Consider the following 17,175-nt stretch of genomic DNA (forward strand, 5'->3'; position numbering starts at 1 on the left):
CCATCTCATGAGAAGAGAAGACTCCTTGGAAAAGACCTTGATGTTAGGAAAGTGTGATGGGAAGAGGAGAAGGGGACGACAGAGGATGAGATGGCTGGACAGTGTCTGTGAAGCAACCAACATGAATTTGACACAACTACAGGAGGCAGTGGAAGATAGGAGGGCCTGGTGTGCTCTGGTCCATGGGGTCACGAAGAGTTGGACACGACTAAACGACTAAACGGTGATGAACTTTTTAAAAAATTCACAATTTAGGATTCCTCTCAGCAAAACTACCATTCTTACTGAAGGGCTTTGGAGCTTCATGCCATAATATTTATACTGTGGTGTTCATTGCTTGTGTAATGTCATCGGCTGAGTTTTGCAACAACAGCAGTTGTGGTCATAGCAGCAGCAACAGAATGTTGCGCATTTGTTGAGTCCGTCCATTTATTCATTTTATCACCCACCTTTATCTTAATCTTGGGACTTCAGATGGTTTAAAAACATATAATTAAAAACTGAATATACTGTTATATTGAAACACAGTTCAACAGTGTTGTATGTTTGGAATGCAACTAAATTAAACAAAATTTAGAGCCTTGGTATGGAAATGCTTTCCATCCTGGAAGAATTAGGTAGTAGACCAGTTAGTGAGGCAAAGAGAAGTTTTGATTTAACAAAACCAGCAAGACAGACAAGGAAATATGATCATTTCATCTTCTATAGATGAACTTGATATATTGGCTGGTATTCCGACCCCCGTGTAAGACTGATGACATTATCAGCTGTAGTGATTTTTTTTGGGAATAAAATATTTCCAATTCTCTTCACCACCACCCACAGGTTCTGAACCACCAAGGTGCTTTTCTCAGTGGCAGGGATAAGAACTTGCCCCCTCAATGCCGTTGATTACATCATGAGTCTTACATGTAGCTTACATAACAGAATTTCAGCTTCTATTACATATTTCTGTGCTTTTAATGGAAATTCTGCTTCATGAGTCATATAATCTCCAAGGTGCCTATTGTTTATGAAAGTAACTGGTTCCTATTTTTATATTGCTTATGCATAGGAAACAACGTTATGAGGACCATTCATGGTGTGGGAGAAATGATGACTCAAATGGTTCTCAGCAGAGGTTCTATCTTTCCTATTTCTGTACCTGATGTCCCACAAAATGTCCATCCAAGCAAACAGGCCAGTATTGTTGAGAGTGAAGATGTCACTGTGATGGACACCAAGTTAAAAATCATTGAGATTTTACAGGTAATTTTTCCCTTCCAAATCTTTAAATCTGAGAAATCCACAATAAGTAACAATTGTTGTTACGGATTCTGCAATGTGGAGTTTTTTGGTGGCAAAGGAGAAACATGGAAGGAGAGTACTGTGGGGGAGCATAGAAGGGGAAGCGGGAACCCTTTAATATGAGCTTTATAGACATAACACCCTGAAGTGTAGTGTTTTTTCCCATGAAAGTTCATGATTGACTCACTGTTTGAGCTATAGGAAAGGGTTTTGACTTAACATGGAGATGAATAAAAAACAAATTGCTGCTGCCATTTGATGCACAATGTCCAGGCCTTATCCAGCAGGTTATTTTTGTTTTGCTAATTTTTAAATTCCTAAATGGCTTAGTATATGAATCTATCTGAAAAAGAGCCTTTTCTGATATATTTCTGCCTAGTTATTAAGATCATTTTAAACAGTCTTTTGTGGGGTCTGCTGCCTACCATGGTGTGCCAGGTGCTTAACTTAGAAAGAGCATTTTAGGAGTGATTGAGGAATTGCTTCCCAAGAGAACTCACCAGTCATCCTCATTAATATAGCATTCAGGTGCTTTGTGAAGAACTTCATTCTTCAGCTGGCATTCACAGCTTGATTTTTATCTTTGTGTTTCATTTTGTTGTTCATCTTTGTTGCTGACATCTAGCATTCTAATATTTTTACAAGATGAGACCATTTCAGATCATTTGTTTTTAACTGCAAAGTTTGTGATTTGATGGGCTGGTTTTGTTTCATAAACCTCTCTGAGGGCTTTGCCAGTTCAGTGATACAGCAACAGTTAAATAAATATTGCAGTATTGGTAAGATAATATTTTTAAAACATGTCAAATTAAATAATTACTTGTGAAAAGTAAACATTTTCTATTAAATATGTCTCAGTGTTGTTGTGGGTTTTCCGGGCTGTTTGGCCGTGTTCTTAAGGTTTTTCTTCCTAACGTTTCGCCAGTCTCTGTGGCCGGCATCTTCAGAGGACAGGAGTAAGAACTCTGTTTGTGCTCTGGTGCAGTTTGTTGGATAGTTGAGTATTTATAGCTATGGAATCAGCTTTTGTCCTTTTCTGGAGATTGGGTGATTATGGTGATCAGCATGTTTTTTGTTGTGGGTGTATTGTTGTGATAAGGAGGAGAGATGATCTTTCACTGTGATTGATGGGTGTTGTTAACTGGTCTTTTGTGTGCATTGATCACTGGTCCTTGTGTGTCAGTGTGTCAATAATTTTGCTTGCAAGGAGAAAGGTGGGGTAATTTTTTAAAAATAAATAATAAATAAATAATAAAATTTTGACCCCCCCAAATGTTCTGAAAATCCTCAAAAATGCTCAAGGTATGTCATTCTTTTTCCTTGTAGTTTATTCTTAGTGTTCGGCTTGACTACAGAATATCCTACATGCTATCTATTTACAAGAAGGAATTTGGAGAGACTGGTGAAAATGCTGATAGTTCTGTATCTTCTCCACCTGAGTCACCATCTGTCACCTCAGGTATGCTTGCTAAAACAGAATAATTCAAAACAGCAAAGATAATTGTCAAAGTTAAGTGCTGAAATCAAACATGAATGTAGATTTACCTTCTAGTTTAAACATTTTCAGAAACTTGAAGTTGCGACTATTAATGTTGTGAGAGGAACTCTCAAATTGTTCTGGCTACTTTAAGTGTGGAAAATGCACGTGTGCATCGTGAGATTCTTATATCGACTCTCGGACTCTTTCCCACAATTGTACTGAGAATGCATTAGGTGTCAGAGTTATCTGAACATGAAATTTCTCTGGTTCTTTAAAGCAAAGTCAGGTAATAGAAGCAGTGAGATCCTGTGATGGAATAAAGCCAATTTTTTTTGAGTCCACTGATTATGGTTGTATAATGGTTAGGACTCCCCTTCAGAGCCTAGTGTCCTCTAGATATATTTAACCATCATCTTGATAATTGCTAGCCATCATGGCCACATACTGTGCATGATGAAGGGAGGAGGTGTACCACACATGCAAGTCTCAGATTGAGATTGAGTATTTTTATCATCACCATCATCAAGGTTATTCAGAGAATGCACTATAGCTGGCCTGGATTGCTTACCTAACATGCCATATAGTGGCCCATCTGTTATGGAATGCTTATTATTTGTCTGTGCCACAGTCAGGCCTCATGACATATCATGCTGAAAAGAATTAGATGAGCAAAATTTTATCTTTGGCCATGAGTTAATAGCCTTGTTGACCCTAATGTATTTATTTGTGTAGCACTGACTCCCTCACAATCTCTTTTGTGTTCTGTTTTTAGCAGTTGTTCCAGACATAAATGAAATTGCTGCTCAAGCAGAAACTATGTTTGCAGGCAGGTAAGCCCAGAAGTCAGTCTCCTCCATCCATTGTACACTTCACCAACCTTTTTATCCTTATGCTCTGTAGTGCCAGCCAACACTTCCTATGTACTCTTTGCACTTTCTTCTGCAACCGTAGTACTGCTACTACTTCTCAAGAGAAGAACTTTTAATTTGCACAGTCTTCTACTAACCTTTTGTGACTCTATGAAGCCACCCACCCTGGTGTCCTTGGGGTCTCCTGCCAAAAATTCCATCAGCTCCAGGTTGCTAGTAAGAGTGCTCCTTATCGGGCCAGGTACTTTCAAGAGCAGTTCCCTGTCACCACCTTCCTGCACCCTAGGGGGCTGAGTTTCCTGCACTAGACCCATGGAAACAATCAGTTCAGTACTGGCCTCTTTTCTTGTCACTGAGACTAGTGAAGTCCTGGTAACAAACAAACATGGAGCTCTTTAGTGAAGGTCAGTAATGGCAGCTGATGAGTTTTGGCTCTTCTCTTGCTTCTTGAGGAGTCTCCTTCTCCTCTTGCACTGGTGTTTGTGACACTAGTGCCTTAGCTGGGCAGGGGTGGGTATTAATAATTGTACTAGATGGGGAAAATAGGTTCGCTAGCTTCTTTTGTGCATCTTTCAAGAAATCTGGCATGTATTCTTTAGTGCATAGGCCTTCTAAGATGGGAGATCCTAAAGTAAGTGACAAACTATTTTATTTTTTTAATTTATTCTATTTATATCCCGCCTATCTGGTCGATATGACTAGGTGGTGATGCTTGGTTTTGTTCTGAGTTAGCAGTTGTCTGACCTCATCAACCTCTAGTATCAGAACATAAGGTCCTGGGGAAAAAAATCACAGAGGCTGGAGATCTATAGTTAAACCTAGTGAGGTAGAAAGGTTCCAAAGCAGTTCTGAGGGAGGGAAGAAAGTCTCTGGAGCTCCAAACATGCCTAACAAGTTGCTGAGACTGAAGAACCAATCTTGACGCAGCAGTTAAATGAGGTCAGTTGAAATCCCACCTCTGTGACTTAGGAGCCTGGACTCTACAGCCTTGTTTCTCAGTTTCAGCTTTGTGGCATGTTACACTTTCAATAGATAAGCCTATTTCTTCAATTAGCACATTGTCTCTTTTACAAGAAGGAAAAGTGGTCAAGGCTCCAGAGTTCATATGATAGGAAGAGTTTTCCCAGGAACAAATTGACTGAATAGTTCTCTGTTTATTGCCTCGTTGTCACTGGAGTCTTTATCTTGCTTTGTTTTTGTGTAGAAAAGAAAAAAATGCAGTACAGCTGGATGATGAAGGGGGCAGGACATTTTTGCGAGTCCTCATTCATCTTATTATGCACGACTACCCGCCTTTGCTTTCAGGAGCCCTACACTTACTGTTTAAACACTTCAGCCAAAGAGCAGAGGTCCTGCAAGCATTTAAACAGGTACAACCTCAAGAATGTTTTTTTTAAAAAAATACCTGCTGTTCATCCACCTACTTCTCAGTTGCTAGCCTTTTATATCCATAAGGCTTTCTCTTAAAGATACAATTTTAATCAGAATGGTGAGATATTGCTGTTATCTGAGGTTCTTTGAGGTCTGGCTCAATGTTACATTTTTCCCCAGTTGAGAAAAGTACAGGGATGTTTGCATCCCTCCTTCCCTTTTCCCTCTTTGAACTGGGCTAGGCCACGTATATGAAATGTAAACTTTTCCCACCTCTTTCCCCACATTTATAAAAAACAGAAGGAAACCTTCTGTTTAGCATTTGACAGTTGGTGCATAATGACCTTCCACCAGCTATTAAAAATGAAGCTATGCTGATCGGGCGAATAAACAGTGGCAGTTCCTTGTTAAATGACAGCTGAATATTTGGATGGTTAACATGTTTTGTGTGGGAAAGGCACTGCTAACTGGGGAATAAACTGAACTGTCCAGAGATAAAGATGGAAAATGATTGTATACCCAGGGCTCTGTGTGTGTGTGTGTGTGTGTGTGTGTGTGTGTGCGTGCGTGCGTGTGTGCACGCGTGCACGCGTGCACGCGTGTGTGCATGCGTGTGCACACACATGTGCATCTCATAAATGCATACTCCCCCACATATATTATGATTCTTGTGAATTCATGAAAAAGGAAACTCTGAAAATAACAATGGCCATAGACCTTAATTTCTTAAAATCTTAGAAATAAACTGAGTTTTTGTATCAAGTGTAACAGGATTGCTGGGACTTCTAGTAAGTCAACAGTTATGTAAGTCTCATTGATTTAGTGGATCTACTTTAGATGGGATTAGCAGTTGGAGAGAGAGTTTTTGCTTCTTTTAAGAGCACCTTTCTTGCTTTTGTGTTTGCAAAAATATTCTTGATTAGCTCAGCCTCTGTAGTGTAGGAGGCTTTCAAACAAAGCCTGATGAAATTTTGGGTTTGTTGAACAAAATTTTCAGCAATCAAAGGGAACTGACTTCTCTCTATATATTCCTGCTCTCATTTATACTATCAGAAATAGAATCAGTTATGCAACATGGAAAAATTTAACATAGAATAGATTTTGAGAAATAAGCCACATGATATGACTTTGGATATTTTGTATGGGAAAAATAGTCTGTTCACATCAGAACATTTGACTTACTTCAGTACATTAACAAAATTGAATTGTGAAGACATGCCAATTCTGTAATAAGATAAGGAACTACACTATTAGAGAGAATAAGCCTTCAGTGGCAAAGTCACTGACATCTTATTTGTGAGTCGTGCATCCCTCTCTTTTTGTATCCTCTAAATCAGCCATTCTCAAGAAAAGGGCCATCTGGCCCCCTGGGGGGGCCTGGGACCTTTGAAGGGGGCCACAGACTGGAAGCAATTTTTCACACACCACCTTATAAGGTTTGTTATGCAACTTATGCAGTCTTGATTTGGCCTATATTTCTTTCATATTGTGTTTATGGGTGTGGCCAAAAAAGGTAGCCCTTCGCATTAGAGAGGTATTTGCTGTCATGATTTTTTTTAAAAAATTATTTATTTATTTATTTATTTATTTATTTATTTATTTATTTATTTATTTATTTATTTATTTATTTATTTATTTATTTATTTATTTATTTATTTATTTATTTATTTATTTATTTATTTAGAATGGCAGATTGGGAAGTAATAGTGAAAACCTTTCCAAGAATGGCATTTTAGATTTGTGGCTGGAAAATGAATGAAATGCAAGTTAATCTTTGGAAAATAGGCCCATACGTTAAGGAAAAATCAGTTTTAAGGATCATAAAAGAAATATAAATATATTTCTGCAAAATAAGTTTAGGAGAGGAATGGCAATTTCTGTCACATGAAAGGCAATTGAGAGACAGGGAAATAAGTGTTTTCCAGCTATTGGATGAATTTTTCAAAGACCATTTAAAATCTTTTGAGAATTGATTTTCAAATTTCCCATACCAGCACCACCAGCATCAGATTGTATGAGAATATGTTGCTCACTTTGTTCCTGTTGTTGCCTGATATGTAAGATGCCTCTTTTCCAGGATTTTTCTGATAAGTTTCCAATTCTAATTAAAATTCCAAAATCATAACTTTTCATACTGCCTTTAAGTCTTGGGATGTGTGTTTTACATCAGTGTCACATTTTCTTCTTTGTAAAGCACTGGTTAAACATACTTTACAAGACTCTTTGGACCACATTCAGGATCTTTGTTTTTTGACTTCCTGCAGAATCAGTACATATATTTTGCTATAAATTATCAAGTGTTGTAATTGACCAATGTGTGATCCAGTAATATGCAGGCATGTGTCAATGAACATTATGATTTCTTTTGCTTTCAGTTAGACAAATTCTGTTTTCTTTCATTAATGTCCATCATATTGTTAAAATGTGGAAGTTTTGTGGCCCATTTAAAACAGGGATGGACGAATGCAGTTCTCTCCATGTTTTCAGGCTGCAGCTCCTAGCATTCCTCATCACTGGCTATGTTTTTACTCCAACAATGTCTGGTGGACCACTTTCTAAACAACTAAATCAGACACCTCAATGGAAACATTAACCAAAGCGCAGCACTCATGATGTCTGCTGTTAATGCAGTATAACATTTCTAAAATTCTGGCTACTTCCAGGTTCAGTTGCTGGTGTCTAATCAAGATGTGGACAACTACAAACAAATTAAAGCTGATCTTGATCAGCTGAGGCTTACTGTAGAAAAATCTGAACTTTGGGTGGAAAAGAGCAGCAATTATGAGAGTGGCGATCTAGGTGAAAGCCAGACAAAAGGAAACGATGAGCCCAATGAGGTATGTCTCGGTTTTGATCTCAGTAGATTGTTTTAGTATTAACAACACTGGTTGCAGAATATTCAATTGATGTTTGCCTACCACTTTTTCACAAAGTGTGTAGAAAGCAGTTCACATGGTAAGGCTGTGCCAAAGTTGAAACGTTCCTACAACATCTCTTACAGCTGTCAATACAGTGGGGTCTTGACTTAAGAACGGCTTGAGTTAAGAACATTTTGACTTAAGAACCACTCTCATAGGAAAATTTTGACTTGACTTACATACTTAGATTTGAGTTACAAACTAAAAAAAACCACGTGGGAGGCAGGGAAAGTGCAAAATTTGAACTTTCAGTTAACTGTTGGCCAGTGAAAAGGGTGCCTATTTGCTTCCTCACTCCTCCCAGCGTTTAGAGAGTGGATTGGGAGATGAAGTCTTCAGACTGCCCGGTACTGCCTGGACTGTATTTTCCCTGCCTTCCCTGAACCTTTCTTGACCTAAGAAAAAAAGAAACAAAATATCCCCCTCTAGTGGTCGAAGGCGGAATAGCAGCTTCCCATTAGTTTCTATGGACGGAAAAGAGCAGATACAGATCAAATGGTTTTCAATGCATTCCTATGGGAAATGCAGATTTGACCTGAGAACTTTTTGACTTGAGAACCGCCTTCCAATACGGATTAAGTTCTCAAGTCAAGACCCCACTGTAAAGTTTCCACTGATTTTCTTTGAGTTCCTATAGAATTTACTGGGAATATGGTATTAGTGTTCTTGGTTCCCAGAACTCTTGAAGGAGGGATATTATTGGAGTTACTGGGTGAAGAATGCAAAGTTCTCTCTGTCTTTTTGCTGTTTTTTTCTGGCTACAAGAGAGTAGACCTTTTGCTCTGGATGTATGTTGGTAAGAGCTCCAGGTGCAGATAACAGAAGCTTTCACTTCTTTTTACCTGGCCAGGGGTTACCAGTGGCATATGATTAAAAAATAAATCAAAGGGGTATTGAGATGAGGTGCTAAAGCAGTGACATCCAATGACAAATGATTTATAAAAATAACTATTGGCTCTTGAACTGGAGAGACCTGGGGTTGCAATTTTGTTCAGCCATAAAGCTCACTGGAGTCACTTCCCTTACTGTGAGGATAAAGTAGGATAGCCATAGTTGAACAATATTGATGGAAGGTGGAGCCTTAATATGGGTTTCAATGCAGTTCTGACTTTGTTGGTTAGCTGTTACAACTACGGTTCTTCTGTTTCAGGATTTACTTGAGATAAGACATGAAGGATAATTACATGTATATATGGGAAGTAACTTGTTGTGGGGAGAAGAAGTTATTGAATCTGAACATTGATGTAATAATCCACCCACCTTCATAAAACAAAAGGTCCCTTACTGATTGTGATGTACTATTGGTGTCTCAGAATTAAAAAAACAAAGAAATCTCTTGCAGTCTTTTATGGATAAAAATACTGTAGTGAAAATCAGTTCACTGCATGAAAAACCCGAAGTAGATGCAGCACTGATGGAAAAACGAGCACAAATCTCCTATCCACACTACTGCAGATATGGAGCACAGCCTGTATTACTGTATATTTCACTGGAAAAGCTTGGGAAAATGTGTGGTGTGTATTCTGCTGTGTCACTGTTAATCTATAAAGAGCCATCAGTGCCTTCTGGGTAGATCTGGAAAATACTTTTTCTGTAGAAGTGTACAATTAATGCATATGTCGTGTGTCTCCTTCCTTTATTTTCTTTGTAACCCAAAGGGCAAATGGTGGTCTCAAGGCACTGGAACAAAAAGGAATACCAGGCTGGAATTAAAATGCCCTTGTTTTTCATGAGGTAACCCTCTAGGGAACTGGCTAGATAGCCCAGAGGGTTAAGTGTCTGGTTGCAAGCCAGTTGTTGGGAGTTTGATTCCCTACTCTGCCTTTCAGGAGAATAGCCAGCCTGTGTGGCCTTGGGCAAGCTGCACAGTCCCAGATACCCCCAAAAGAAGGGAATGATAAACCACTTCTTTATATTTTCAATCTAGAAAAGCATGGAAAAGGTTGCCATAAATCAGAATAGACTCTGTTACGCACACACAAGCCTCTAAGGTGCATAATAGTATTTACGTGATTTATAAAAGTGTGTTGATTTTTAGTCTTTCGAGATTTAGACTGGCTTGGGAATGCCATATGTGCTAATATAGATAGTTCCAGTTTTGGTGGGTGTGGAGAAAAGATTCAACAAACCTATTCACCATATATCCAAATGCAGTCTCCTCATTCACAGTCAAGTAACAGGGGAAGCAAATGCTTTCTTCAGAGCTTGGAAGAGTTACATTTTTTTTTGGATTATAACTCTTAGTCTCCCTTCAGAGATGGCCATGGGAATTCTGGGAATTATATTCCACAGAACCAATTTTTCCCAGCGTCTCTTTTGAGATAGGGCAACATAGGTAAAGGCACTAAAATTTTATGAGTAGAGACAGAAAACTCACTGCAGAGCAGCTGGTTGTAACTGCAGTTCTGATGCCAAGCCTAACATCTATTTTTGCCCCAAGTTTTCTGGGGCTCCTCAAGAAAAGAAAGAACAGCGAGTAATGTCTGCTGTGGTGCTTCTTGTTAAAAAGAGCTGCACAATTACTGCTGCCTATTAAGTTTTGTTCCTAAAAGCAGCAGGCATCTATCTCGGAAGCTCAGGGGAGAAGCACAAGGGATTCTTTCAGCAGGAGGATTCTGTAGAACTAGGGTAGAAGGTTTTATGCATTGTGTCTGTTTTATCAATAGGCAACCATTTGATATATGTCTTGTTCTTAAGAATGTGGATCTCCCAGCAGAATTTAAATTGTCCCCTTGCTAGGAAGGACAAGGTAGAGCAATTCATTGGGAAATTCTGGTCTACCACCAGAGGTTTAAGTGGGGAGGGGGAGGATTTTTATTTATTTATTTATTATTTATTTTATTTATTTTATTTATATCCCTCCTATCTGGTCGGATCAGGACCACTCTAGGCGGCTAACAACATAAATAGTACAATAAAATTGATATATAAAGCAATTATTAAATAATAGAACATTACACAAATTGGGAGGAACAATAAGAGAGGAGGAAAAAGGTCATCATATCACATGTGTGAATTCAGTTACATAGTGCCAAGCTGTTTGTTAGTGAACAGCCAGTGTGAATGACACAACTTCCCTGCCGCTATTTTTCTGCATTTCCTTGCCTTCTGACTTCAGTGTCCAGAGTTTCGCCCCCAACCCTGCAAACTGTATCTGTAGCTGAAATTCTGGTGTCACTCAGTGCATCTGATAATGTGACTGTAGTCCATAATGCCTCATGCTACAATACACATGTTAGCTCTTAATGTGATGAGATGCTGTTGTTTGTTCTTAGGAGACAGAAGAATTTTTTTAAAAAATGGTGGCACCTTATGGAGTAACAAGTTTAATTTGACATAACTTTTCATGGAATGTAGTCCACTTCATCAGCTCCATCTGAAGGAAGTGAACGGAAGTCCATGGAAGCTTATTGCCAGATATAACTGGCTAGTTAGTCTCTAAGGTGCCATGCAGTCTTCATTATTTCTGCTGCGACTGAGTAACGTAGGTACTACCACCATCCTGGAAATGAAAATAGAGGGTTCGTTGTGTATTCTTCTAGCATGATTTGAGGAAACTCCGCTTTCATTTCAGGTGATATGGGGGCTTCTAGGTTGAGCCTGAAACTTGTTCATGCCAGAGTGACTCCTGCACTGTGTGAGCAGGGCCTTGTGCATGACAAGTACTGGGATGAGTGGCTGAAGCCTACATGGAGAGGTTTTGCACCCAATTTGTTACTGTCTGAGGATGAAGGGGCCAACTGTTGCCCAGTTTCATTTCTCTATGGTAGGCAGTGGCACATTTTCAAGAAATCTTTTGGATGGTAGGGTTTCTTGTAAGTATCATTTATTTTAATAGAAAGAAAAGAAATGGCTACATAAAGAAAAACATGATCAGTGAGAGAGGAAAAATAGATATAAAACAAGAAAAAAGGGGGGGAAATAGAGAGGGTGCATTAGTACCCAGGTCATCCACAAGTAAGAATGTATGCAAAGGGCCCCATGGCACCGACAAAAAGTCCACTTGCACATGGGAAATGTTTCAAACTTGAGCCTTTTACTCCCATATTTACAAATACAAGGGCAGGTTTGGGTCTTCATTGTCAGACACACCCTCTTTGTGCTTTATACCTCTAGTCCAATTAGTTTAATATGGGAGCAGTTTGCACCACCCTCCTATAACTGCACCTTAAGTCACCTTGAGTTCTCACACATTTGAGATCCATGCTTTGGACCTCTGCTCCAAGACTTCGCTGGTTGGGTCCAGGCCACTTGCCTGTTGCCTAAGCCATTCAAGCTGCCTCTTCCTCCTATAGCATTGCATCTGCATGAGAGTGGGGTATGGCAGAGAACCCCCAGGCTTTTGTTTCAGCTGATGGCCAAGGTGAATGGATGACATTGTAAAGGGCCAACCTCATATTGCATAGACAGACTACAAGATGGTCAAATCTAGAGCATCTACCTAAGTTATCCTCCTTTTTGGATTTGATTATTGAGCCCCCAGCCAGTGCCATCCCTGTGTCTTCCTCCTTTTAAGCTCTCCACCCTGCCCTGATAATCTCCTCCCATGTGCCTCTCATTACCAAGGAGCCACCTCTGTTGCTAGGCTTTCCTATCAACCTGAGTTTCCCTTGAATGGCCCTTATTACTGTTAGTGGGTGGTCTTTCTTCCAGAGCACCTGTTACAGGTAGACTTGGAGGTACCAGGAAGGGGTCTTTTTTGAGTGTAATCCCATGCTAACAAGGCTTCTCCTTTTTGACTGGTGCCTCTTGGTACCAGTACCTTGATGGTCACTGTTCTGGGTGGCATGGAAGGTGGTTCGGGCACTGTCTCCTCCTCAGTTCCACCGACAGGTGAAAAGAAATGATGAGAAAGAACAGAGAAGAGAGGAAGGAAGCAAAGGCACCTGTTTAAAAAAATGGGGGAGTAGAGAGAGAAGGCTTTCATTTACTATTTGTATAAGACTGTGAGCACTAAAAGATATTGATAGAGCCATTTCTCTCTTTCTTCATTGATATGGCATCTTTTTGAAAAGCTATCCCATAATATTGAAAATCTACCTTTATTCAGAATGTCTGAGTTTAAATGCTTTATAGAACAACATTGGAGAGGAGTGTCTGCTATGCAAAGAGTTGGCTTCCTGGGGTTCTTTCCCGCATGCCAGTATGTCTCTCTGGTTTCTCATTTGTCCCATGCTGTCTTGTGTCCTTTGGGCCCACCATTTGACAATTTATGCCAGAAATTGCTGTTAGTGGATGGGATTGTACTGTTGACACCCAAGCTCATATTCTCTGCTGTTGGTTCAATTTTAAAAATTTAATCATTCATCTCTCTCTTCTTCCTTCCCTTTCCCTCCCACTCACTCTCTCTCTCTCTCTAAATTACAGGAATCAAATATATTAAGTCCAGTCCAGGATGGGAGTAAGAAGCCTCAGATTGACAGCAATAAGAGTAACAACTACAATATTGTTATGGAGGTATCCTGCTAAAAATGTTTCTATGTCTTCGTTAGGTGTTCATAATTATAATGTTGTACATTTACTTTCACATTTCGGTAATGCACATTCTTTTTTCCTTGTCACCAGATTTTGAACCGCTTATGCAAACTCTGTGTCCAGAACAAAAAATGTCGAAATCAACAACAACGATTGCTGAAAAATATGGGTGCCCACAGTGTGGTGTTAGATCTTCTGCAGATACCTTATGAGAAGGTAATCAATGAATAGTTATGGTGATTATAATGAATTAGGATAATTACGTCATAATATGCATGTTTCCCCAAGACCAGATTTCACTGAAATTAATAGGAGCAGTCCCTGTTATTTGCTGCATATGTTTATAAACAAAGCTCCTCGTGATTGTGGGTCCCCAAATGTTATTCAACTGCAACTCCCAGAATCCCTCATCCTTGGACATGTCTGGGCATTTTAGTGTTGACTTTTAGTACTATCTGGGGACCTGAGGTTGGCTGAGAATACTGGTTTAAGTCTCTCTGAGTCATTTAGCAGAGGTATCTGAAATGGTGAAATGTTAAGTACCATAGTTAATACTTGTTAGCTGTACTGTACTGTCTGTAACTGAAGAAATAGAACAGGATTGGTAGACAAGATTCTGAAGCTACAGCTAAGAAATACATAAAGCAAGTTGGTTTCACTCTCAGCAAAAAACTCAAAAGGTTTGATCCAGATTTAGATGGATACAGCTAGGTTGGGAGAAGTGGAATTGTTTGTCCCTGGTACAGTATATCACTGAAGTGAGTTCACCCCCTCACACTTCATAAATATTTTAGTATATCTTTTCATGTAACAACACTGAAGAAATGACACTTGACTACAATGTAAAAGAGTAAGTATACAGCTTGTATAACAGTGAAAATATGCTCTCCCCTCAAAATAACAGCACATGTTCACTGTTATACAAGCTGTATACTCACTGCTTTACATTGTAGCCAAGTGTCATTTCTCAAGAGTTGTCACATGAAAAGATATACTAAAATATTTATGAAATGTGAGGGGGTGTACTCACTTCTGTGATATACTGTATGTGTGTGTGTTTTGTGCCATCAAATTGGAACCAACTTATAGTGACCGTAATAGGGCTTTCAAGGTAAGAGTGGTTTTACTGGTTCCACTTCCCTGTGAGTTTCCATGTCCCTGGTATACCAGACACATATACTGCTAGTCAGTGCTATGACACATATTTTAGGTAGTAAATAAAGTTGTGTTTCACCAGCAGTCTTATTAGAAAGGGATAGTGTGAAGTAAGCTTGTAGGTTCGGTAGAGGTATAGCAGCAGTATGAAAGGGAACTCTGCCTTTGTTGGTGATAGGAATAGTCGAAGAGAAGGCATTCCCGTACACAAATTTAAACAGTAATAACGAACTTAATGTAATGTTTTGAAGATGGCTGTTGTTTGAGGGTTGGCTCACACAGGTAATGAGAATTCTAAGTGCACAAGCACCTTTTGTGAGTCGAGTGCTGCACATGGAGGTGACCTCTGCCAAGTTTTTTCTGCACCAAGTATATTTGTATTATTTTTATCCAAATGTTACTGAGCTCTAATAACAATTATTATAGCTCAGATCTATTTGGAGTTAGGTCTATTTGGAGTTAAGTATCTGGGTGCAGAACCAGAGGTTGGGAATTCAATTCTCCACTGCGCCCCGTGGGAGAAGAGCCAGCCTTTGTGGTCTTGGGCAAACTGCATAGTCCCAGGTTGTCCCCAGAAGAAGGGAATAAGAAATTACTTCTGAGTTTTCTCTCTACCTAGAAAACCCTGCAAGGGGTCACCATATGTCAGAATTGACTTGATGGCACACTATTGTTGTTGTTCAGAAATACCAGGCACGGTTAATCAAAATTGTAAAAGCACTGCCTGGTGCTATTTAACAGATACAAGTTTTAACCAAAAACCTACAGTAAGTATCTTTTAAATATCGGTGCAGTGTGTATGCTGTTCATAATATTGCTGGTTTTCTTTTCCTCTGATAGTGTTATTTCTATGACAACAACAACAACAATAAAGTAGTAGCAGTAGTAAAATTGTAACCAGCCAATGAGAATTTGAAATTAGAGTATTTGATGAATATTCAAGTTAGCTTCCTGTTTCCTCCATAGCAGAGATTAAGTATTGAAACTAAGAAAAAAAAAGGCGAAAGAAATAGGATATATTTCGGCTTATGATGTCACTATTTAACAAGTGAATTTGTTGTTTGTCTGTATCTTTTACTATTCAAAATGTATTTTTCCTGAAGACGGATGAAAAGATGAATGAAATCATGAACTTGGCTCACATGTTTCTTCAGAACTTCTGTCGTGGAAATCCTCAAAATCAAGTTCTTCTTCATAAACATCTCTCCTTATTCCTAACGCCTGGTGTGAGTATTTAATTTGATGGTGAACTTCTTGTTGAGAGTAACTTCTGTCTGTGGTATCCACGATTGCATTGCATTGCATGTGAAATTTTAAATCTATCCATTTTTTCCCCATTTAGTTACTGATCGGGATTAAAATTAACAAACAGTAACTGCAGTGGAGAATAAGCAAAATCTTTGGTTAACAATATGGCTAGCATTTAACCACAGTTATAAATGGTGCCAATGAATCTTCTGATTAGTAAATACAGAACTATTTAAGGAGGCCTTTGGTAACACCTTAGGCTAATTTTTGAGACCTGCACGCTACTGTTGCTTTTGATCATTTTTGTTATACTACCAGATATTACACTACTACTGGACAAAGAATGATAAATTACTGCTTCTGGAAACATCATGCCCTGGCAGTGTAATGCCAGCTGCGTTTGCACCACTTAACATGAACAAGATTACCAGCTTTTCATAAACATGACATTCAGCCTTTTTTTTTTTTTTTTTTTTTTTTTTTGGCTGTACCTTTTGCAGGAGGTAGGAGCGGTTTTGGAAGTTTTGAACCAAAGGCAGCTTCATGTGATGTTACGATGCCCAGCTTAGAAGATAGTCAGGCACAAAAAGATCTGAGATTGTGTTACTTTCCACTCTGGACTTCTGAAACAACTTACTTAGGGGAATAGGCAGTCTTCCCAGTAGCATTCTCTATCAGTACCTTACCAAAGGAATTTCAGTGTGCAGTAAAAACTTGCAGTGCCAATGTATTTCCTGACTACTTCAGTCAGTATTTCATGTAAGCATCATCTTTATTGTTCTTATGAGCATTTTCCCCATTTTGTTAGCTACTTGAGGCTGAAACCATGAGGCACATATTTACGAACAACTACCATCTGTGCAATGAAATCAGTGAGCGGGTGGTGCAGCACTTTGTGCACTGCATTGAGACGCACGGCCGCCATGTGGAATACCTACGCTTCCTGCAAACTATTGTGAAAGCTGATGGCAAGTATGTCAAGAAGTGCCAAGACACGGTTATGACAGAGGTACGGTAAACTAAGCATGCTACTTACATAAGTCTGATGTGCGTTCTTCCTTTAGGAGTTGTGGCTATCTCCATCACGGTCATTATTGATAGTTATGTAATGCAATCAATGTGTTAAACTGCTACTCCATGTGGAGAAAGAAAATGGAGGGCGGGAGGGGGGGTGATTCAGTCTCTGCTATGGGTGCTGCTCACTGCTTAACATGTTGTTGCTGAATCCCTCCTTTGTTGGCACCATCTCATGTACAGCATACTATCCTGAACTGAACAAAACTGATATCCTATGATTTCAAAAGCTAAACAGGATCAGGTCTGGTTAGTACTTGGATGGGAGACCACCCTGGAATCCCAGGTGGGGCAAGGA

General features: G+C 39.2%; 1 protein-coding gene across 5 annotated transcripts in view; it reads left to right on the plus strand.

The window, feature by feature from the left end:
* Positions 1 to 17,175, plus strand: part of ITPR2 (inositol 1,4,5-trisphosphate receptor type 2) — a 257,494-nt gene that overhangs the window by 94,711 nt on the left and 145,608 nt on the right. For 2 of the 5 annotated variants that reach the window (XM_073000779.2, XM_073000783.2), the window contains exons 22-31: positions 1,055 to 1,248; positions 2,614 to 2,746; positions 3,540 to 3,597; positions 4,841 to 5,006; positions 6,345 to 6,443; positions 7,671 to 7,844; positions 13,293 to 13,382; positions 13,491 to 13,616; positions 15,659 to 15,781; positions 16,612 to 16,812. In XM_073000779.2, coding sequence (XP_072856880.2) covers positions 1,055 to 1,248; positions 2,614 to 2,746; positions 3,540 to 3,597; positions 4,841 to 5,006; positions 6,345 to 6,443; positions 7,671 to 7,844; positions 13,293 to 13,382; positions 13,491 to 13,616; positions 15,659 to 15,781; positions 16,612 to 16,812 — 1,364 coding nt within the window. The remainder of the gene's footprint in view (positions 1 to 1,054; positions 1,249 to 2,613; positions 2,747 to 3,539; positions 3,598 to 4,840; positions 5,007 to 6,344; positions 6,444 to 7,670; positions 7,845 to 13,292; positions 13,383 to 13,490; positions 13,617 to 15,658; positions 15,782 to 16,611; positions 16,813 to 17,175) is intronic. The other 3 variants (XM_073000780.2, XM_073000781.2, XM_073000782.2) reach the window with 3 other exon arrangements.

Source organism: Pogona vitticeps, chromosome 5 (genome assembly GCF_051106095.1).
Source record: "Pogona vitticeps strain Pit_001003342236 chromosome 5, PviZW2.1, whole genome shotgun sequence".
NCBI lineage: Eukaryota > Metazoa > Chordata > Lepidosauria > Squamata > Agamidae > Pogona > Pogona vitticeps.